This window comes from Rattus norvegicus, chromosome 1, assembly GCF_021556685.1.
Source record: "Rattus norvegicus strain SHRSP/BbbUtx chromosome 1, alternate assembly SHRSP_T2T, whole genome shotgun sequence".
NCBI classification, from domain to species: Eukaryota; Metazoa; Chordata; class Mammalia; order Rodentia; family Muridae; genus Rattus; species Rattus norvegicus.
The window spans coordinates 134387501-134410308 of record NC_141534.1 but is presented as its reverse complement, the minus strand read 5'-3'; the positions used below and the strand labels follow the sequence as shown (position 1 = coordinate 134410308).

Sequence of the window (22808 nt, the reverse complement as noted above, 5' to 3'; positions counted from 1 at the left end):
GATAATAAAATGTTCAAGTTCCTTCCTGAATCCTGCATCCTAAAGACTTGGCATGTGAGCTCTGGAGATGTCACTGGATCGAATGGTTCTGCACCTCAGTCTTGTGGCTGCGCTTAAATCATCACCCCGTCCTGAAGCATTAGGTTTGGAACCTGTTTCAGGATCTCCAGCTTCCATGAACTCTGGGACTGGCCTCTGACCTCAAGAGGGGTTCACTGACAAATTGGTGCCCAAGGCACTGAAACAGGGGGTGGGGGGAAGATGGTAATGGTGGGCTCCCCTGATCCAGCCTTGTAGAATTTGCTAGATTAATTCAAACCAAGTTATGGCATTGACACTCAGACCTGGATACCCTGGTGTTTGATGGCAGCCTTTCCTCTAAGGCTAGAACCCTTTGTGATACACAGGGCTGGACACTTGGCTACTCCTGAAGCAAACTGTGCTCATGTGCAGGGACAAGGAGGCCGAAGTATGGCCACAGAGGCTGCTCCTGTCTCAGAACCACACAGTAGAAGCCCTTCCTTTACGTGTGAGACCCAACAGGCTTCAGGCTACTCCCAAGGGTGTTCATTTACTGTGCCAAAAGAATCCTTTCCCAGAACACATCTTCCTCTCATCAGCATCTCGGCACCACACTCCCCACCGGAGCCAACTCATCTCCCTTCGCTATGTTCTTTTCTTAGACAGGAGACCGATCTGCCAAGGGGGCTCTAAATGGCAGAGCAGAAAGGCCTCCTGAGTCAATCATTCTGCATCCAAGAGCAGCCTCTCTGTGGAAACTTCCTCCCCACTCTATGCTGGGAACAGGAAGTCCACTGCCTTTCCCATAGCAGGTGGCTGCTTCCCAAGCATATTAAATTCATACAAAAAAAAAAATCCAGTCAGCTGGAGATGGATCAACTTCAGGAGTCCCATGAGTTTCCCAGACAAATGTTTGCCCCAGTATAAAAGAACAAAAACAATACCTCTCCTGTGACCAGACCTAAACCACAGGAACAAAACTCACACCTGCTCTTTTGAACGGTTTCTCAGCTTGTGGGACACTCTAGTATCTAAGTCAATGCCGGTGTGGTACACCCTTATACAGATTCATAGACAGCCATGTTCCTACTCCATGCTTTTAACTTTGCCCCAAATACTGACTATTCTCTCACAACGGTCTAGTAGGGAAAGTGGCTGCACCACTGAGGTCAAAGTAAAGCTCTAAGGGACACCATGAGCAGCACTCAGAACCCAGAGCGTCTCTAGGTAGTCCTCCTGCATCCTGTAAGCCTTCTGAGGTCAGTTTAGAAAGGGCGCAGTGGCAGTGCTCTCCTTGAAGATGCTCAGGGCACAACAGGCAATGGGCAAGCCTGTGGCTCAATATGGCCTGCTGCCTATTCAGTTTTGTAAGGCCCTCCCAGGTAAGAGGGCCTTAAAAGGGGTTTACAACACTTGCAAACAGTTGGGGCAAAAACAAAGAAACAAAGAACCCTCCTGCCCCCAAATAGGAGTATTTCATATGAAGAAAATGAGAGGAATTCAAATTCCAATATAAAGTTTCAGTTGGGCACCCGTACACAGGCTGCGATCCCAGCACTAGGGGAGTTTGAGGCAGGAAAGTTCTCCTCAGTTCCTGGGTTACACTTTCTCTCAAAGGCTCCATGCTTGCTGGTGCCTGAACTTGCTTTACATCACGGCAGCAGAGCGGAGGGATTGGAAGAAGAGTGAACATGAGGTCCACAGTGCCACAAATCCTCCCCAGTGTGTTAGAGAAATCCCCTCGTCTACGGAATGGTCCACAGAGAAGCCACAGCCTCTCACACTACGCAGACCCATGACTGTTCTTCCCGCCCTGTAGTAAATCTGATCTCCCCACAACCACCCTTAGCACAGGAGTGTTATCTGCTGGAAGTCCTGTCTCAGAGTTCAGCAGCCATCTCCTGGAGACCTTCATCTAGCTAGTCACCTCACCCAGCCCCTCCTAGGTTTCAACAAAAAGCCTGCGAGATGACACTTTCAATGGATGGAGACTCACGTGGGACTAGCCCACACCTTGGCTTCTCAAGATTCTGAGCAGTCACTAGCACCTGTGTGGTTCTGCTCACCACCCACACGTCTAACCTCCATCTGTGGACCATCTCACCATCCAAGGCAACATGTGAGGGAGCGCTGCCCTGGGGAAGAGGAGGCAGGGGGTAGGCAGATATGAGTGTCTTTTGTGTAGATGGAAAGAAATCTTGACAGTCCTCCTGGGATTCTCTCACTAGTGAAGCAGAACCTGTTTTGAAGAGTTTCTGGAAAACTATATGGGTCTTGACATATCAGTAGGAACCTGCTTTGATGTCCCCCCCCCCCAACCCCCGAGATGCAAAACGACAACTGATAACAACAGCCGATCCACGCCTTAAGGTGTGCACATCAAATGCAAGCCCACAGCTATCTACCTGTACCCGATGAGCCAATCAGAATACCTTGCTGTCTCCCTCGAAGCCTCACTCCAGGAAGGGCCGTTTTCCGGACCCACTGAGCCACCAACATCAGATGACAAAGCAAGGCCTCTCTACTCAAGACAGTCTAAATAAAACTTGGATGCTCCATGATCTACTGAGGCCCGTATGTGGAACGTTTCTTCCCCAGATAGGCAACCCTGGGGAACCTTTAAGAGGTGGCGCCTAGGAGGTCGCTAGATCATTCCAAGATTTAGGGTTATAGCCCTTTAGCGCAGGGGTTCCCAACTTTCCTAACGCTGTGTCCCTTCAATGGAGTTCCTCACGTTCTGGTGACCGCCAACTATGACATTACTTTCACCGCTACCTCATAATGGCAATTTGCTACTAGAATGAGGCAGTGCTGGAAACATCTGTGTTTTCCAATGGTCTCTGGCGACTCCTGGGAAAGGGTGAGGGGTCACAACCCACAGGTTGAGAACTGCTGCTTTAATGGCTGTTTCTTAGTTTCTAGCTACGAAGTGAGAATGTGTGTTCCGATACACCCTTCCCACCGTTGCAACAGCTCCCTCACCACAAAAGCAATGGAGCCCACTCATGCTCCCACACTGGGAGCCAATGTAAAACGCCTCTCCTGGTAAGCTGTGTACCTTGGGTAGTGTCTCAAAGCCATGCTGCCTGAGCACTGAGGTGGACATGGCACCGTGGGAATGCTGCGATTGAGTGACAACTCTCAGGACCAATCGATGCAGAGGGCTGTTTTCCCGGAAGTGGAGCGAGGCAACCATCTCACCAACCCCCTAGGGTGTGCCTAGGAGTATGTCCAAAGAGGGATGAGAGCAGCCTTGCTGTAGGACCATTCAGCTCTCAGGGATAAAGGCGACAGCAGATGGCTTGTGACCTTGTGTTGGGCTATGTGAGGTTTAGCAGGAGTCACTCTTCGACACAAAGCTCTGTGTGAGTATGCTGTATAGACCTTCCAGAGGCTGGGGAGAGCTCCCCAATCTGGCTCAATAGTACTAACTGTTGCATATTTTTTCCTTAAAAAAATCAAAATTTGCTGGGCTGGAGGAGATGGCTCAGCGGTTAAGAACACTGGCTGCTCTTCCAGAGGTCCTGAGTTCAAATCCCAGCAACCACACACTGGCTCACAACCATCTGTAGTGAGATCTGATGCCCTCTTCTGGTGTGTCTGAAGACAGCTACAGTGTACTTAAAATCAATCAATCAATCAATCAATCAATCATCAATCAATCTAAAAAATTAAAAATTGCATGAAAAAGATGAGTCAGGATTGCTATTATCTCATACTTCAAGGAGATGGGGAGGGGGAGGGGGGCGCTGGGACGCCATGGTGCAAATCTCCAATCAGCACTGGGGGGACCAAGGAACACAGGATGGGATGAAGGTGTAGCACAAAGTCACAGATCCAACAAGCTCATCCCCAGCAGTAAGGACAGAGAAGCCTTCTTCTAATCCTCTCCTGTACCTGCAAGCAACAGAGGGAATGGCTCTAGAGTTACTGATCCTACGTGGCTCAGGAAATACGTACAGCATATCGGGGCAGTTATCCGGCTTGTCCAGAAGGCCGCCCTCCATGACGAAACGAAGAACTTGCTCGTTGGACAGGCCCTGGTACGGCTGCTCAGCCAGCGTGGCGATCTCCCAGAGGACGACCCCAAAGGACCTACAGGTGGAACAGAACAAGGAATACCTCAGAAACAATGGGGAGGACCATGTCCCCTCCTTATCACCATGTCTTAGACTCTGGGTACTAAAAAATGTGTCCTCAATGTGATGACCGTACTCTACGGATGTCAAACCAGGCTCCGGCTAAGTGTGGGACATCTGTTCCCCTTGTCACTGCCAACGCTTCCTGTAGGGCTACTATAAGCCAGGTGGCAAGGCTGAGGCAGCGAAGTGCTTCTAACATCTCTAGAAGTTTTTAGAGCCCGATCTATAGCGTACACATTCAGTGCCTGGTCCCAGCCATTACTTGGACATTTAGTTTAGCAAAGACTGCAGAGGACCAGGTCCCAGCCTGGCCACTGACCCAGGGCAGCTAAGCATCTCAACTATCTCCTTCAGGGATTCTTTCCACCCCAGTTTAGAAACCTCTAAGCTAATAGTAGTTCTCCACACCACTACAAATCAGAATCTGATCAGAGTTCTTTTTTTTTTTTTTTTTGGTTCTTTTTTCGGAGCTGCGGACTGAACCCAGGGCCTTGCGCTTCCTAGGTAAGCGCTCTACCACTGAGCTAAATCCCCAGCCCCCTGATCAGAGTTCTTAAAACAGATGGGCATCTGGGCTCCCCAAAGCAGTTCTGATCTGCTAGTTGGAGGGTAGGGAGCTGGGTCTGGAACGTCTAAAAGTTCTGTAGGATCTTGGCTTGGGCCAAGGAAGATGAAAACCCCTGTCCCCTACAGAACTCAGGAGTCACGGCTGGGGAGGTGGCTGTGTCAGGTAGGGAACTGGGGTGGGATATACTACCCCGGGGGCAATCCTTTGGTCTAGAGGCTGGCTGAGGTATGAACTCAGCAGGTGAAGCGGTGAGAAATTATACCACGTGTGCAGTTCTGCCTGTCAGCCCAGAAGATCGAACTAAAGGAGATCCATGTGTCCAGAAACTTCGGACAGGTAATGGTCATACTGTCGCTCCCTGGGCGAACACACCTTCTCAGGGAGAGTCCCCACTTTTGCAAATACACTCAGGCTGTACGGCTGGAATGAAGAGGGCTGTCCAGAGCAAGCCAACAAAAGGGGCTTCGGACGGAGCCTTCGCAGGGCTGAGCCCCACAGAAGAGCCTAAGGCGGGCATTTTTCCACTTAGCACTCTGAGGATCCTGGCCTAAGCGGCGGAAGCCGGCAGCCTCTGACTGAATCCTAACTTTTGGCTTGCTGCTTCAGCTTCCTTCTATGAACAAAAGGGTTTTGTGCAAGTTGATACTGAGCAACGTCAGATGGGAACAGAGCCTTAGCAGTCAGACCCAAGGCCCTTTGGAACCGACAGTCACTAAGACAGTGCAGTTATGGTTTTCAAAGACCTGGCCTTAGAGAAACGGTTTCACCCATGGGATCTGCCTTCCAGAGCCTACGCGGCTACACCAGAGGCACTCTTCAGAGGCTGTAGTGCCCACCCTCATGTCTGAAACATGGTCTGAGACAAGCAACGATGTATGTGGTTTTCTATTTTTATGAGCTGGTCTTGACAAGGTTCCCTCCCAGGCCAACTTCCCTTGTCTCTCATGCTTTCCCTGGTGCACCACAGGCTTCCAGGCATTCAGTCACACTCCTGGCCCCAGCTCTGACTGCCCTATCTAGACTGCTGGTTACTTGAGTCTTTACAAACTCAGCATGTCAGCTCCAGTGTAACTCTTGCCAACACCCTGTCCTCCTCCTGGACTCCCTGCAGCCAACATCCTAGCCCACCCTATTGCAGCTGTCCGCTCATACGGTGGACAGGAAGACAGAGCATATAAACCAGAAAGAATGAAGAAGTCTAAGGGCTGGCCTTCCTGCCCTTGTACAACAGCAGCTCAAACAACTGCGATTAACGCAGATGATCAGGGTGTGGCTTGACCTGAGGCCTGCCCCTTCCCCCACAATGCTCCTAAGGCTTCCTACAATGTAGTCAACAAGATTCTTCCAATTTTTCTTTGGGTTTTTATCTACTTAGGAGCAACTGTCTTCTGAGTGTGAACTCATTCTAAAGTGACTGCCATTCCTCCAGCAGGCAGGGGTTCAGTCAGAGCTGAGAATTGGTTTATACATGCCAGTGTCCTTGCTGTCCCCAGCTGTATGCTCAACACTTGGGTTGAGAAAACGAATACCCCAAGCGCTGTCAGTGCCTTAGCACTTGGAATAAATTCTGACCGGCACCTTTCCTCTTTATACAGACATTTTCTTGTTGGTTTGTAATGGCTATGTAGTCAAAGTAGAGGAAAAACCGGCAGGGAGCCCCCTGTGTGCCCCTCTCTGTGGCTTATAGTGAGAGCTGCTACCCAGAGTTGGAACAGAATGAGTCTGTGCTGACTGTTTTCCTATCCTGCAAGCTGACCTCAAAGTTTCGGAAGCATGAAGCTCAGAAGAAACAGACAGAAGTGTGGCCCTAGGCGTCCCCTCTCCCGAGACCTCGTCTACACGTGGAACAGAGTACTTTGATTCCACAGAAGAGAGGTAACCTCGGATGGGCTAACTGCAGAACAGGCCTCATCCTTGAGGCGGGGAAACAGCCAGGCTATGCCGGGTCATTTTCAAAGTCTATTTCCAGTTTGCACCTGTCTTCCAAACAAGATCCAAGGCTCTTGACCGGGAAAGGTTCACGAGACTAAAGAACTGATGTCAGTCACTGCTGGGATGGTTTCTCTGTGTGGTCATCTGCACTTGGAATAAACAACCGCTCCTTCTGTAACACAACAGCACCGGGATCTCCCGAGCGGACAGCCAAGGCTTGCTGACATTGGAGGAGGGGGACGTGCCAGGGCTCCTGCCTGCCAAGAACTCCAGTTGTATTTTGGAACCTGATGACCTCCACACGGCGTTTCCAAGGAACTGCAGTAAACAGTACTACAGAGAAGCCTTTGCACCCCTTGGTCAGTGTGCTTCTACGACAAGACACTTTTATTACTAAGGAAGATGCTTTGGGTCTGCAGTGTGTGTGTGTGTGTGTGTGTGTGTGTGTGTGTGTGCGCGTGTATGTGTGAGACTGGGGAAAAGAGAGGGGGGAACAGGCAGAAGAAACAGAGGTGAGGCTCAGGCTTCCGGCATTTCCCCACTCCTTGGAAATATTAGCTGAAAAGGGGAGGAAATGTTGCTTCTATATACTCTTGGCGTCCCAAAAATACCCTTCTGTGCTAACAGACTCCACACAAGCATATCTAAAAGCTAAAGGGCTGCGGGAGCCACTAAATGCTGAACTCAAGGCTGGCAGTCGGTGACAGTGAACAGAAACAAGGAGGGAAATGACCCAGGAGCCTGAACCAGGAGCTGGAAGGTTCAAGCTGGCCGCGTAGGAAACTCTCATACCAGACATCGGAATGAGTGGTGAAGACGCCATCCTTGAGGGACTCGGGAGACATCCAGCGCACAGGCAGCAAGCCCTTCCCGCCTTTCCGGTAGTAGTCCGTCTCGTAGATGTCTCGTGTCATACCAAAATCTGGAGGGAAGACGCACAGTGACTTAGCTGGATCAGGACTTGGGGCAGCAGCCAAGATGCCCTGGCTGCCCCAGCACAGAGCCCTTGTCCTTTGCCCATGTTCACGGTGAGGCATGTTCTCCCTCCACTCGGAGAAGGCTTTATAATGTCATAAGGCAGAAATAGAAAGACAAGATCAGCCACTTCACAGGCAAACACAAGACATCTCTGGTCTTAGTAATTTATAATTTGGCTCCTTTAAGAAACTAACTGCCTTACTGCATTTAGAGTGAGAGGCAGTTTTCAAACCATCAAGTACCGTTATTTTTCAAGAAAGGATACACTGCCCGGAGCCAGGATGAGTGTCATGCAGTTTTAAAGCTCGATCAAAATACATGGGAGGATGTGGACCACATCCACTTGGTGGTGGGTCTCTACTACTGAGGAAAAGGCCTTTTCCCACTTTGTAGCAGAGAACATGCTCGGAGTAAGAATTACAAAGATAAAATTACACGGTGAGCGGCTGAGATGCTCTTTCCCAGGCTCCTGGAGCTATTACCCAACACCCTTTCCCAACACAATACTCCCACTCATCTTTGAAAATGTCTTCCATTTTCCGAGTCTCCTGAAGCTGTCTCATCATCATGGTGGACGGCAGGCTTGCCTTTTTATAATCTCACATTATTATGTTTTCATCCATGTTTGATTTTCCACTCAACCACACCACCCTTTTCTCACACAAATGCTTCCATTCTCCTTCCATGGAGGTAAGAGCTGCTCTACCTTTAAAATGTCCCTTCCTATCTCTAAGTGGTGCCACCAAGAGGTGAGGTACAAAAGGGCAGAGCAAACCCAACAGAGAATGAGGCTGCATGGATGTTAACACAACACAATTGACTTGTGCCGAGTCTGAGCTACCGGCTGCCTCCGGCGAACTGACTCAGGGTGTGTAATCCCTGAGACGGGGGCACTGGGGGACACTGAGGAACTGGGAACATGCCTGAAGTGGTAAAAGGAAGCATTCAAGACTCTGAATTAATCCAGAGACATGCAAACGAGAGGATCCGCTTTGACTTGCATAAGGGAAATGCTAGAAAACAATCTCTCTTCCTAAATGCAAAAGAAAAATAGAACAACCCCCCCTCCTTCCTAAACAGGCACGCAGAACTTAACTCTAAAAGGAAAAAAATCATAATTATAATAGAAAATATCCTCATAAATGTGCCACGTGGTTAGATGGAAAATATAATCCTTGCTGATTTGGATTTAAAATGGCAAAAAGCACACACACACACAAAAAGCACTTCTTTCTAACTGTAATGCAAAGTGGGACAAAAGCAGCAGCTTCACCGAGTTCCTGGCTGCACTGGGAAGGGTGCTCGGGAGGGCAGGATGAGGACATGGACACAGGCATGGGTTTGCTGTGTAAGCACTCCGGCTCTGTCTTAGGACCTCTGTCATTTCACAGGTGGGAAAGATGGCGGCACCGGGACAGATGGCACCTGCCCCAGGCCACTCAGATGCACAGTGGCTTCCTCTGAGGAGTGAAATCTGGGTCCCCACATATAAGGGAGAGAGATGGGAGGCAAGAAGGACCACAAAGGCTGGTAAGATGATGTCTTTTAGGGGTTGGGGATTTAGCTCAGTGGTAGAGCGCTTGCCTAGCAAGCACAAGGCCCTGAGTTCAGTCCCCAGCTCCGGAAAAAAAAAAAAAAAAAAAAAAAAGATGATGTCTCTTATCTAGAAACTCTGGGGCAGGGTATCCTCTTGAGGGCTTCCCAGCAAGCCTCAGGTGTCCAAACAGAAGTATGCAAACCCAGAGGCAGACATGCTGGGGGGATCTTGAGTAACTCCAGCGACTGACATCTGTCACACAGCTGCATGCTAACACCCTGAACTCGGGCAATCAATGAAAATGAAGACAGAGAGCCGTACTTTGGATATCTCTTTAGAGCTGACACCCATTGCTTATGAAGAGGCCAGAATGGCTCACGCAAAAAAAAAAAAAAAAAAAAAAAAAAAAAAAAAAAAAAATCACTGCTAGGGTTTAGGCAAGCAGAACATCTCTAGAACACAAGCTCAAGAGGTGGTCAAAGGTTAGTGAGTGGTTCTGCTACACTTGCTGTCCTTCTGCTCGTTCTCAGGAAGAACACTTGGCATGCTTCTGAATTGCTGGCCTACCCCAGTAGGAAGGTAAAGGCCTCATAAATGCGGGATGGTTTTCTTAGCAACCCTGTTACTACCTTTATTTATTTATTTATTTTTCTGACGTAAAAGGCAAAGCCAAAAGACAAGAAAGGCTGGGAAAGTTTCTAGCCAGTGACCAGAAATGCAGCCCAATCAGTGTTTTAGGATCACAATGCGTTGGTAGTAAGCAACAAGGCAGGTTGAGCCGCTACGGTCATGGCAGGAAGTGCGACGCACGACAGAAAGGTCAAGCGCTTGGAGCTACCATTGACGGACGTAGCTCAGTAGCGGAGTGCTTCACTAGCACGCATAAGGCCCTGGGTTCCATCCCTGGTAGCAGGAGAGGAGGAGAAAATTTTGGGCCAACCAGGCCCTAGGTATGAAATGCAGTCAATGGTGACGGTGACCTTCCCTCTCCTGTGGACGGACATGCCCATCTCATCATCACTGTTACACTACACAGGGGTTTCCCCAAAGGGGTACCTTGCCTCTTAGAACCCCATGGGCCTATCTAGGGACAATGTTCTTTGTAAGTTGAGAAACTTGAGGGGTGGCTTGGATGGTGATTTTTTTTTTCCTCAAGTCAAAATCACTTGAGGAAGCAAGTTGCCCTGATTATGTTTGTAACAACCTGTAACTTTCCACGTGGGAAGCACTACCATGCTCAGGTGCTCTCAGGGTTACAGCCGGGAACAGATAATCACACTGACTATACACATCTTTGCATTCAAGGGCAAGCCATTGTCCCCCTGGGGCAATGCCCCTGTCTCTTCAGCGGCAGACTGATGACTGACTGCAAAGTCCCTAAAGCGCCCGTGAATTTAGTTTAGTTTGTGTCCCGTCCGGAAAGCAAAGGACACACCTCCAATTTTGACTGTGAAATCTTCAGCTACCATGCAGTTCCGAGCAGCCAGGTCTCTGTGGACGAACTTGTTGGCATTGAGGTAGGCCATGCCATCTGCAATCTCTCCAGCCATCTGGATCATCTTGCTTAAGCTCGGAGGAATCAGGACTAGATTATTCTGCTGCAGATTAGAAACAAAAGAAAAACATGAGCAACTGAGACTCCGCCCTCCCCCCCAACCCACCTGTAGGGCTTATTCTAGGAGTTGTAAATCCACGTTTATTTAATGTGAGTACCACATGTCACCTGTGGGAAGTTAGGACTTGCTCAGAAGATGTATCATTGCTGACATCACCTGCTTGTACTAAAACTGTGCGCAGCTAGAGGAAACGCTGACTAGCAATCTGTGGGACCAGCCCTACCTTTTCCCACCCCTGCTCCCATGTATGCATTGCATGGATGTCAAGGTAGGTTGGGAGTGAGCCACCTTCTACCTATTCACTGAGGCAGGCAGGGTGTTCCAATCAAACCCAAAGCTGGTCAATAGTTTGCTCTGGGGATTCCAACATCCTTCTGAGGCTGGAATCAGAGGTGTGCTGCTACACCAGCCCAATATTTCCAGGGTTTCCGAGGACCTGAACTCTCTGGTCCTGCTGCCCGGGGTTGGGGGGCAGGGGGAAGCTTTTACCAGTGAGTTACCCCCCCCCCCCGTCCAGTATTTTCTATTTGGAGCCAGACAAAAATTGTTTAAAGTGAATGAACAAGTTTAGGCATCAAGTGTTCTCAGCTCCAGCTAGTTTCCTTCTTCCTTTGGCTCCTGCCATCACAAAGTGTGAGGAAGAGGAGGGATGGAGCGCCACACGGAACAGGCACATTTCCTAAATGGATGACCCGTGTAAGCTGCCAGGACTTATTAATCTTCGTTCCCTTCCTCTAAGGTACAACGACATGAAGACTAATGCTTCCTTCTTGGATTACTGCTTCCTACGGGCACCGAGGACAACCGAAGTTCAGGTGGAGTTCACCTTGGAAAGGACTAAGGTCACCATCCAGCAACAAGGACAGATATCATGTCTGAAGAGGAGGGCAAGGTGATGCCTTCGGCACTGAGAGCAACTAACCTATGAAGCGGTAATTTGATTTTGACGAAGTAAAATAAAACATATGTCTAAGAGGCTGATGAGAACGGCTTAGCGGGTACAAGTACCCACGGTCAAGACGGAGGGACCTATGTTCACATCCCACGACAGGGATGGTAAAAGATGAAAACCAACTCCCTCAGGGTAGGCACACACATGCACATGCACAAACGCACACATGCTACACACACACAAACGTGAAAGGTTTCCAAAGCTCCTTGTAACCCCACTCACATGTGCAAAACCCCACAGTTGTGACACTAGCTAGCTAGCTTGTGTGTCAGTACCAATACATTAAATTATGCCTCAGTTTCCCTCACTGCAAAGCTTCTCCTACCATGCTATGAAGCCATCTCATTTCCTAGGTCCCATCCACACAGCTTCCTAATGTGTCTCGAGTCACAGGAGCATGTGACAAGGCTCGGAGATCACACTATCTGGGCCATTCTACACAGGCCCCATGTACTCTGACCACATTAAACACTTAAGAGAATTCTGGCTCTCACCCAGGGTTGCTAAGTTCTCACCAGGCAACAGCCCCCCCACCCCAGCATGTCCAGTAAATCTCTCTACACACGGCAGACCTAGCTGAGCTCATTTACATATTTAACCATTTTTACTTTGATTCAGGATCTCTTACTATAATCCAGGGGATGTTCTCAGAGGATGTGCCATCATGTAGAGGAAGCCTGAATCACCATTTCTTTTACAAGGGTGCTTCCCCTGTCCCAACTGTCTTTTAGTATCGTTAGGGCCTTAAATATGCACGGCAAACTAGGACGCCTGCAATTCAGGTGACACGTACTTACGCTCATTGGCACACACTGGAGTATGAATGCTGTGTAAGTAAGTGTTCCACAAAGACCTGTCACTCACCGTGTGAAAAACAATCAACAAAAGGGACTTAATTATGTGCAGAAAAGGGCTGGGCTGACATTTTGACAGTTCATGATATTATGTTGTCATTCTTTCCTTCATCTCAAGGGAGCAGGCATCTTTAATTTTGTTAGAGCCCCTTAAGACAGCACACATCCATAAGTAAATTTACCTAAGTAAATAAGCAAACCGAAACGAGGGAGAGGGAGAATACACTGACGCTGGGGTATATGCACTGATGCTGGGGTATATATAGTGAAGCTGGGGTATATACAGTGACCCTGGGGTATATGCACTGACGCTGGGGTATATACAGTGATGCTGGGGTAAATGCACTGACGCTGGGGTATATATAGTGAAGCTGGGGTATATACACTGACGCTGGGGTATATGCACTGACGCTGGGTATATACACTGACACTGGGGTATATACAGTGATGCTGGGGTATATGCACTGAATACTTGAATATATAATACTGAATTACTTGAGACTTTAGTAATCCAGCCTGTCTCTTTAAATTTAATTAAAATTTTATTTTATGTATATGGGTGTTTTGCCTGCATGTTTGTTTGTGCACTATGGGCCCAACTGGTGCCCATGGAGGCCAGAAGAACTGTGAATTCAGACAGTTGTGAGCTAACATGTGGGTGCTGGGTTCTCTGGAAGAGCTGAGCCATTTCTACATCCCTTTCTCTCTCTACATGACCACACTGAGGCTCAGAGGCCTCTTACTGTTGCCTGAGGATTGGAGGTAACCGATGGCAGAAAAAGCCCTGAGACCACAAGTTACAGGTTTATTCTGCGCATCAACTACAAGTGAAAAGTGGGATGCACACCTGATGCTAGGAGGTGCCTTAAAGGACCACTCTCCAGTCACCTATGTGAGCAAGCGTTTCTCCTTTTGTAGACCTGATACCACTGGGCCAGGCTGAGGCTCCACCAGGAACCTGGGACCGATGTTGGGAGAAACAGGCAGAGCTTTGTGTATCAATGTGTACTCGGCCCTGTGGCTCTCCTGAAACCCCAAAAGCACATGCTAAGTAAAAATTACACAAGGACACTTGTAAACAGGTACTCAGAACTAAAATGAAGGAACCGTCACTTGGGAGATGATTAAATTGTGGGAGAAGGGGTTGGGGATTTAGCTCAGTGGTAGAGCACTTGCCTAGCAAGCGCAAGGCCCTGGGTTCGGTCTCCAGCTCAGAAAAAAAAAAAAAAAGTCAAAAAAAAAATTGTGGGAGAAAAGAAAAGAAAAGAAAAGCTTACACAGAGAATGGGAGCAAAACCAGAATGGGCCAGAGAGGAGGACGTTCCCCTTATAGTGAATGTAGACGGACAAGCGCTTAGCCACAGGCAGCAAAGCCAGCGCCGAAGAGAGAACATCAGAACCACCAAGGCAGCCCCATAAAAGGCAGTTGGTCCTGGCAATATTTCCCAACACGTCTATCAGTTAACTCTTAGTAAGGACGTAGAAATCAGACTTACGCCAGGTAGTTGTGGTGCACGCCTTTAATGCCAGCGCCTGGGAGGCAGAGGCAAGTGAATCTCTGTGAGTTCGAGGCCAGCCTGGTCTACAAAGTGAGTTCCAGAACAGCCAGGGCTGCACAGAAGAACCCTGTCTCGAAAAACAAACAACAAACAAACAAAACCCAGAAACAATAACAACAAAAAGGAAATCAGACTCACATATGCTAAAAAGCTGGCTGTGGGCTAATATAGTGGCTAATAAAAACATTACATAGGACCTGTTCAGGTTCACATTTTGAAAATTTCACCAGACTAAGCAGAATTAGGCAGCTGGGATGCTTATTACTTGAAAACCCAAGTAGGGCACTGGCGTATTATCCAGCCTGAAAAGTAGGTTCGGAGTTTGAGAAGCATCTGAAGCAATGTCAGGGCAAGGGAAGAGCAATGTGTGCCATCAAGGTAAGGATAGTATGCTCACAAATACACGTGTGTGTGTGTGTGTGTGTGTGTGTGTGTGTGTGTGTGTGTGTGTGTGTAAAATGGGCTCCTGAGGAAACAGCTGTCTTGTGCACAGACTGGGTGGGGGAGTCACTCTGGCTGAGGTCAAGGACCCTGACAGCCTAACCATTGACTTTATTGAGCACTTACTGAAAATGTTACCAGCCACAGACATGGCCCTGAGGTAAATAAAGAAGGGGCACACCCTGAGGACCATGACAAGAGAAAATGTATGCTAGGCAGTCAAGCGTACTAGGAAGTTGGCAGGGGAGGCCAGCCCAGGTTGGTGGGAAGGGTTGGCCATGATGTGCTATGGCAGCTGGAGTTGTGGTAGGCTATAGGCAGGGGTAGAGGGAATGCAGAAACAAGAACACAGAGGTGCTGGACGGGGTGAGATGCAGAGACGGACAAGATCTTCTGAAGGTTCCAGCCTGCCTACAGTTGGACAACCTTGTACCAAGGGAACCCAGAACGAGCGTAAAGCAAGGCACTCAGGGCTGAGCAGCCGATGGATTTAAAGACATGTTTCCTACAAGCTAGCACCTTCATGAAAGGGAGTGGGACAGGCACAAAACTGACCTCCACCTCTGGCCTTAGAGACCGGAGATAACTTTTGAGATCGCCACGTGTCATTAGTTCCATGATGACCAGGGTGGGCTGGCCTTGGGATACTACACCCAGCAACCGGACCTGGAGGGATGAAGAAGAGAAGGACTCAGAGGGAGGGCATCCCACACGACGACCTATGCCTCCTGGAGCTGTGTGGTGCTGGGGCCCATGGCCAGGAGTGGAGTTCTGGCGAGAGGGTGAGGCTTCCGCCTCATGGGTCTGTGGGCAGCAGGAATGCAACAGGAGACTGCACATTGGGAAGAGGGCAAGGTACCGATCCTGCAGCTGGCCAAGCACACAGAGGGTGGCTCCAGGGATGCTCTCTTCCCGTGTCTGATCTTGGTTCCTTAGCTGCTGTCTTACCACATGGTGACAGTTGAACTCCTTCATCACTGAGGCCTCGTTGAGAAACTCAATTCTCTCACGCATACTTGCAGCCTCATTCACTGTCTTGATGGCCACTCTGGTTTCAGGCTCGTCCTTGACCACGCCCTTGGCCACTCCTTCATAGACCATCCCGAAGGACCCTTGTCCGAGCTCCCGGTTCATGGTGATCTTCTCCCGAGCTACCTCCCATTCATCAGGCACGTACACTAGAACAGACAGGATGGAAATGGCCCTTAGACCGAGAATACAAGATGCTGCTCCCCCAAACCCACAGACGAGTCCAGCACAGGCACTCGATCTCCGAGCACTCCATGACACGTGAGGGTAGCTGGAGTAGCTAAGAACCAGGAGGAAACCAAGAAACCTAAGATAGGAAAACCAAACCGAACCGAACCGAACCAAACAGTGGTTTTATTTCTTCCCTTGGCAAAACTCCAACACCCCCGCCCCCCCCCATAAAAGGCAAATTAACCCTAAGAGACAAAGAAATTCCCATCTTCCTCAAGGAATGAAAATGTCTGAAAGATTGAGCCATGGTAGGGAATGGAGGTTGGAAGGGAAAGGACCAGAGTGTGTGTCAGAAGATCTAATGTCCTCCCCGGATGAACCCAGAGGTGAGAAACATCCTCTGCACAGCCTGTGTGCTAGCTAACAGGTCACCTAGTCCCTAGGGCTTTCTGAGCACTTGAAGAGAAGCTGCTCCAACTGACATGTGCGGTAAGTAAGGCATACATTGTACTTTCATAGACTCGTTTAAAACAAGTAAAAAAATAACTTTAAAAAGGTTTTAAAATTCATGCATGCATGTGAAAATCTGTGCATGTGTGTGTGTGTGTGTGTGTGTGCGCGTTTGTGTGTGTATGTACGAGCGTGCCATCTATGTCTGAGTGCCTGGGAAATCCATAAGACAGTGTTGGCTTCTCTGGACCTAGAGTTACAGGAGGTTGGAGGCCTCTTCACAGAAGTGCTGGGAACTGAACTCTAGAAGTTCTCTAGAAGGTCAGCAAGTGTTCTCAACTACCAGGCTACTTTTCCAGCCTTGTATTCCAAAGGCTTGGTTAAAACTAAGTTTAAAAAGATAGCTTTTATATTAAAACTGACTGCTGGATGTTGTAGGTTAAATGAAAATTGTTACTGATTTATCTCATCAGCTTGTACACTTGAAAACATGGCTACAAGCTGGGTGTGGCAACAGGAGGCTGCAATCTTATCCCAGCCCTCCGGGCATGGAGGTTAGAGACGGGGCTTGTAGACCATATCGTGTTTCAGATCGTGTCAGCGACCAGTGCTGGATCAGACCTTATCCTTACTCCATGTACGTTACTCCACCCCCTTTCACATCGTGTCTGACAAACTCATTGTGGTTGAGATGGAGAGACTCAGTCAAAACTAAAGAAGACAGAGACTCCAGAGAAAACTCCTCAGCCATCAAAAGCAATGCTAGAAAAGGAAACGAGAGAGGGGGCCCGCAAAGTGCTAAGGCACGCTGTGCGCACTACAAGCACTGCCTTCCTGTATTCCTCTGTACAGCTGTTTAACTCTGGAAGCTGCAAAGAGGTTGGGTTCTGTGTAAGCCAGCCTGCAGAGAACCGAGATCTAGCAATGATGTAGACTGCCTGCCTTTCCCCTCTGAGAGGAGAGAGAACTCGCACGCTGATGAAGGAAAAAGCAGGCTGGGAGATGAAACCTACAGTTCAAACCCAAGATGATTCGAGGTGTCCTGCAGGCTATAAAATGCAGTTTGATCCCCGGGCTGCTTTGTTTTGTTTTCCAAGTGATTTGACTTAGTGGAATACATACTGTTTTAAAACCACCAATTTTGTGAACGGGCATTTTCCCTGCACGCATCCGCGCTGCATGAACTTAGCGCCTGGGGAGGACAGAAGGCTGCACTCGGATCTGGGGGAACCGGAAACACACGTGGTTGTGAGCTGCCACATGGGTGTGAATGGCATGTGGGTTCTGGGAATCAAATCAGGGTCTTCTAGAAAAGAAGTCAGTGCATTTAACTGCTGAGCCATCTCTCTAGCCCCGGAAATGCACAGTCTTTAAAAATAAAAGCATTAAAAACCTAACACAAGAAACAAAACCAAACCCAGAGGATGGGGGCTGTGGCTCGGAGGCAGAACCCTTGCCTAACATGGGCGAGGCCTAGGACCGCCTTCCAGGGGATCTCTAGTGAGGCAAGTGAGCTCTGGGATTGAGGGGGACTCGGTGGTGACCCCAGGACTTTGGCCTGCACTCTGTAATGTCAGGAACCTCCCTGACACAAACCTGAACAGAATTCCTTCTCATTTTTGGTTCTGCTTAATCTGGTTTGAGAAAAATAAACCAATGAACAGTTCTTGGAAGGAAGGAGAGGAAAGGAGGAGAGGGGCAAGCAAGAAAAACTGAACACAGGCTCCATCCCATAACATCAACGAGTACTCGAGAACTGAAATGACATCAAACTCACACATAAGATCTGGAAAAAGACTATCTGCTCCATTAGAACCATAACCCAACACAGTAACCGACAGCCCTGTCTAACGGAGGATGGCCAGCGGACACTGCAAGAAGGAAGTCCTAGCTCAGAGACAGGCCTGGGAGGGAAATCATGGCTGTGTTTACCTTTATGCTTTTAGATGCTGAGCTGCTACTGGAGGCGGGAGACCACAAGCAGGCCGCCCGCCACAGTTATCAATCGCCCCAGAGCTCAAGCCCTTAAGTGATGCCTTGACAGATGGGTGTTTATTATAAATTTGGGATTAGGGAGCCCACCGACTTATATTTTGAAGAACGGAGCATACATCTTGTGGTGGTTTGAATAGGAGTGCCCCCCACTCCCACCTCCATTGGTTCACATATTTGATTGCTTGGTCATTAGGGAGTGGTGCTACCTGACAGGGATTAGGAAGTGCGGCCTTGTTGGAGGAGGGTGGGCTTTGGGGTTTCAAATGCTGAAGTGAGGCCTAGTATCTTGCTCTACGCCTGCTGCCTGATCCAGATGTAGAACTCTTACCTACTCTCCAGCGCCATGTCTGCCTGCATGGCACCATGCTTCCTGCCATGTCAGTATTGGCTTAAACCTCTGAAACCTTACGTCGGCCCCTTTAAGCCAGCCCCTTCCTGTTTTTAAGTCTTGCTGCAGTCATGGTATCCCTTCACAGCAGCAGAACACTGACGAAGACACACACACTTATCTGTTTATTCACTTACTTCTAATGGCTGATTTGGGGAGAGGACTGCTCTAGCTTGTCATACTTGCCTTGAACTTGCTATGTAATCCAGCCTGGCCTTGAACTTACAATTCTTCTGCCTCAATGTGCACAGTACTTGGATTATAGGTTTGTGGCTCCTGTGCACGTTTCTGTATTCCACGGCACATACGTGTCTGGTAATTTCTCAACTAGAATTCTGTTTTCCATAGGCCTCAGACAGCTGGTCTCCCTGCAGAGGAGGCTAAGCTTTGCTTAGGAGAGCATAGGAGACAAGGTCTTTAAAATACCTCTCAGTAAGGATGGGGGCCACTGTCTCCATTTATTATCTCTAGGGATCCAGGCTGGCTTTTAATGAGAATTAACTACGTGGCTTGCCGCAGAAACACGGAGTTAAAGCCCAACACATCCATTCCTTGGGAGGTCCCTGAAGTTAATGCCCTCAACCCTCTTTCTAAATTCAATCCAGCTGCCGACTTCAGTCAGCCCTCAGCTTCACCAGCCGGAGTTGTTCATAAACTGTGTACAATGTTATCTGTGCTTTCCTGTAGGGGATTCTCAGTGCACTCTCGGCAACAGCGACATGCAGATTAACTCTGGGAGAAAGAAGTTCTTACAGCACCTTTGGAGATGAAATGTCACTTTGTAGCAATTCGAGGAAAAATGGCTTCTGCTGCCCGTGCTTGTCAAAAGGCCAAATAAACCAAGTGCAGATGAGGTGACAGTGTTCTCACCTGTTGACCTGGATGGTGACAAGTTTGTTCTTGCTTTGTTTTAAAGGGGGTGGGGGAGACTATTTCTCTGGCTTCTCTCTCTCTCTCTCTCTTTTTTTTTTCTCTTTTACAAAAGCAATTATTGACCTGGACACGATGGCTGCATGGTTCTGGCTGATTAGGAAACTGAGGTAAGGTGCCTGGGTCACCTGAGGCCAGGAGTTTGAGGCTAGCCTGTATAATACGGTAGGGCCTTTATAGTAAGGCTCTGCCTCAAAAAAGACAAAAAATGTTCTTTGTATAAACAACGCACATCTAGTTTCTTGATTTTCCTCGTTGCCTTCTTGTTTGTTTTGGTGGTGCGAGAGCAGAACCCAGGTTCTGGAACACAGTAGGCAAGTGCTCTACCACTAAACTACATATCCAAACCCGCTTCATTTGTCTTGTTAAAGGAGAAAGATATTCTCCGTGAGTAGCTATACTTTCAAGTACGGTGCATACCCTTCTAGTGTATTCTCTAGGCTTTATGGGCACAAACATATGCACAAATGCCTACTTAAAAAAATAACTCCGTGAGACCTTTTGTAAACAGAAATAACATCATTCTTTGCACCCGATTCAAATTCAGAAGAGGCTGTTTTTGATTGGCCTTACTATAAACATAATCCGGTTATGAATGATTAAAGAAACCATAGTAAAGCCAAACGTACTTACATGCTACTTTTAAACTACAAAGCGCTTCTCTAGCTTCCCATTTGAACAGGGAAATCAGTCAGAATAATCCTGACTATTTCTTATCTGGGGCACATCTACTTACACTTCTGCAGCACGGGAACATTTCTCCTGAAGAAACTCCTGTACTGCACAGACGACCCCTCTAGCCAGATCCCCTGTGGAGCCCAGAAACCTCAGTTTTCCAAACATCACACCATGGGGATTTGCAACGAAGGCTGGGGATGCACCTTGTCCTGACCTCTCAGGGCTCAGAACAAGTCCTTCTCAGAGATTCTTTTCTTGCCTGCATCTAGATAGGCAGGAGAAAGCTACAAAGGGCTAATCGAGGAGAGGAACCCTCCCCAAGTTACTTAAAAGGTCTGAGATTACACATGAGCAAGCACTAGGTAAAAAAAAAAAAAAACTAGAGACCAGTGGGTACAACACAGGTTCCAAGTCAGAACTTCTGAGCCATTTAATTAAATGACTTTTATTAGTTCCTGCCAAAGGGGATGTAAATAGGTGGATAGGTTATACGACCCTAGTCAGGGCAGAAGAGCAGACGGATTCCAAGAGCACACAGAGCTATGTCACCCTAACTGGTCAGGGAACAATTGGAGCCCCACCCGAGTTGACACCCACCCGGGATCCCCGGCTGGCTTCAGCCGTCCTCTGACTGGATGATGGTTATTAGAAATGCTTCTGTCACTCTGGTGTAACATTTCCAGCAGCTAACTGAACTGATTAGCAGCCTGGCCATTGGCATCGCCAGAGTCTGGTTTTCACTGGGGCATCTGAGTGTCCCAAAGTCACTGAGTGCTAAAGATGTCATTAAAAGACAAAAAGAAAGTGCTACTAAAGGCAGATCACAGAACAAAGGTACTTCAGAATTACAAAGCGCTTTTCTCCAATCAGCTCCCGACAGCTCCCATCCATATTCCCACATGTTGGCCAGGACCCTTACCATCAGCTGCGCTGAAATACTCGGGGTTCACAGAGGCGTACAGCACCCCGTTGCCCAATCTGCTGTTATTCCTGCCAAAAAAAGATGAGATTCAGGTTAGCACACCCTGTCTTTATACATTTCTGCAAATACTTTTTTTCTTTTCTCATGAATTATCTTGAGCAAGGGACAGAAACCATGCTCACTATAATGGGATCCCTTGTCTGCACTGATTCAGGCCCTGGTGCACCAGCAGATACCTGAGGACGAGGCGTCTTTCCACTTTTGCCCTGGCCTCATATTAGAGCTTTTAAAGAAACATTTGTTTCTTTGCTTCACTGGAAATAACAAGGCTCACTCCATGGGAGGCCACACTGGCATGCTTGGAGAAGCTCTTACAGGGCAGCAATCTGTGCACTAGGACAGCCAGAAAGCAGGGGACGGGCACAAAGAAAGAAGCAGCCCCCTTTCCTGCTGTTAATCATTAGGCAATGTCCTTTTTTCCCCCATCTGAAGGATGTCTGACTAGGAACCCTGGCTGGACAGTCTACATGGTATTTTCCCGCACAGATGATCTATGTTCAAGTTCAAATCATCAAGCCGACTCGCTCCAACTACTGCCTTCTGCTGGCCCAGACACTCACCTCTTTCTATGGAAGACATACAGCATGATTACCAGGCCCCCCACAATCAGCAGGATGGCAACCGGCAGAGCAATGATCAGATGCATGAAATTCTCATACGTTGCTGCAGAAACAAGGAAGAAACAGGAAGACGTCACGCACGAGGTGAATAACTGTCTCATTTCTGTCTATGGGAGAATGATATTAACCCGTCTTTGAAAAAAGCCTTTACTCTCCCCATCACACAGCAGGAGTCTTCTAGTGTTAGGACTAGACCAGCAAACAAACTGAACTGTTGGAGAAAGAGGTAAATCAGTACAGACCGAAGTACGCGCTCCTTTAAAGTGTTGCATATTCCCAATATTGCGAGTGACCCTGAAGGCAAGTGCTTTCTGTGTGCAGTTCCATGGAAGCTTAGCTGAGGTAGAATGAAAAGGTTCTCATACACATACCAGTTGCCCATGCTATGTTTATCTTTAAGGAAGTTCCATGGACGGCTTGCTCGACGCCCCGGCCCCCCAAAGCACTGGATGACACTTCTTGCCAATGTTGCTCTAAGTGTTCTTACACGTATGTAAATCCAACTCAAGTCTGAACTTGGCTACCACTACCTGGGGGGTCGGTTCCACATGACGGGTACCGGGGATTCAGGTGTGCACCTCTGAAAATTCTGCCAGATCCAAGAACCCAGCCTGCGGACAGGTGGGGTAACATGGATGTGCACTGGGCACGGGGAAAAGAGGAGATGGGGGGGGAGGGATGCCCCTCTCAGGGAAAGTCCCCCACACAGAGGAATGTCTTGCAGACGGTACTGAATGAAAAGCCAGCTGAGCTAAGCGGTCTCCACTCCACTCTGCAGATTCAAAGGAGTCAGTGGCTCAGCAGGAAAGCCCATGAACCACAACACTGACCAGGATATCAAGACGCTCCTGAGAGTGTAACAGTGGCACTTACATTTTGGGGCAGCCAACAGCTGTGTAATTGGACTTAAGGCCTCAGCACTGGCAGGACATTCTTGCCTGATAATGTATACCTAACTGATTATC

General features: G+C 48.5%; 1 protein-coding gene across 3 annotated transcripts in view; it reads right to left on the bottom strand.

The window, feature by feature from the left end:
• Igf1r (insulin-like growth factor 1 receptor) overlaps positions 1-22808 on the bottom strand; it is a 294388-nt gene that overhangs the window by 10947 nt on the left and 260633 nt on the right. For 2 of the 3 annotated variants that reach the window (NM_001414181.1, XM_087638951.1), the window contains 7 exon segments: positions 3982-4116; positions 7456-7585; positions 10614-10776; positions 15156-15266; positions 15549-15778; positions 21161-21231; positions 21784-21886. In NM_001414181.1, coding sequence (NP_001401110.1) covers positions 3982-4116; positions 7456-7585; positions 10614-10776; positions 15156-15266; positions 15549-15778; positions 21161-21231; positions 21784-21886 — 943 coding nt within the window. 3 annotated transcript variants of the gene reach the window in all.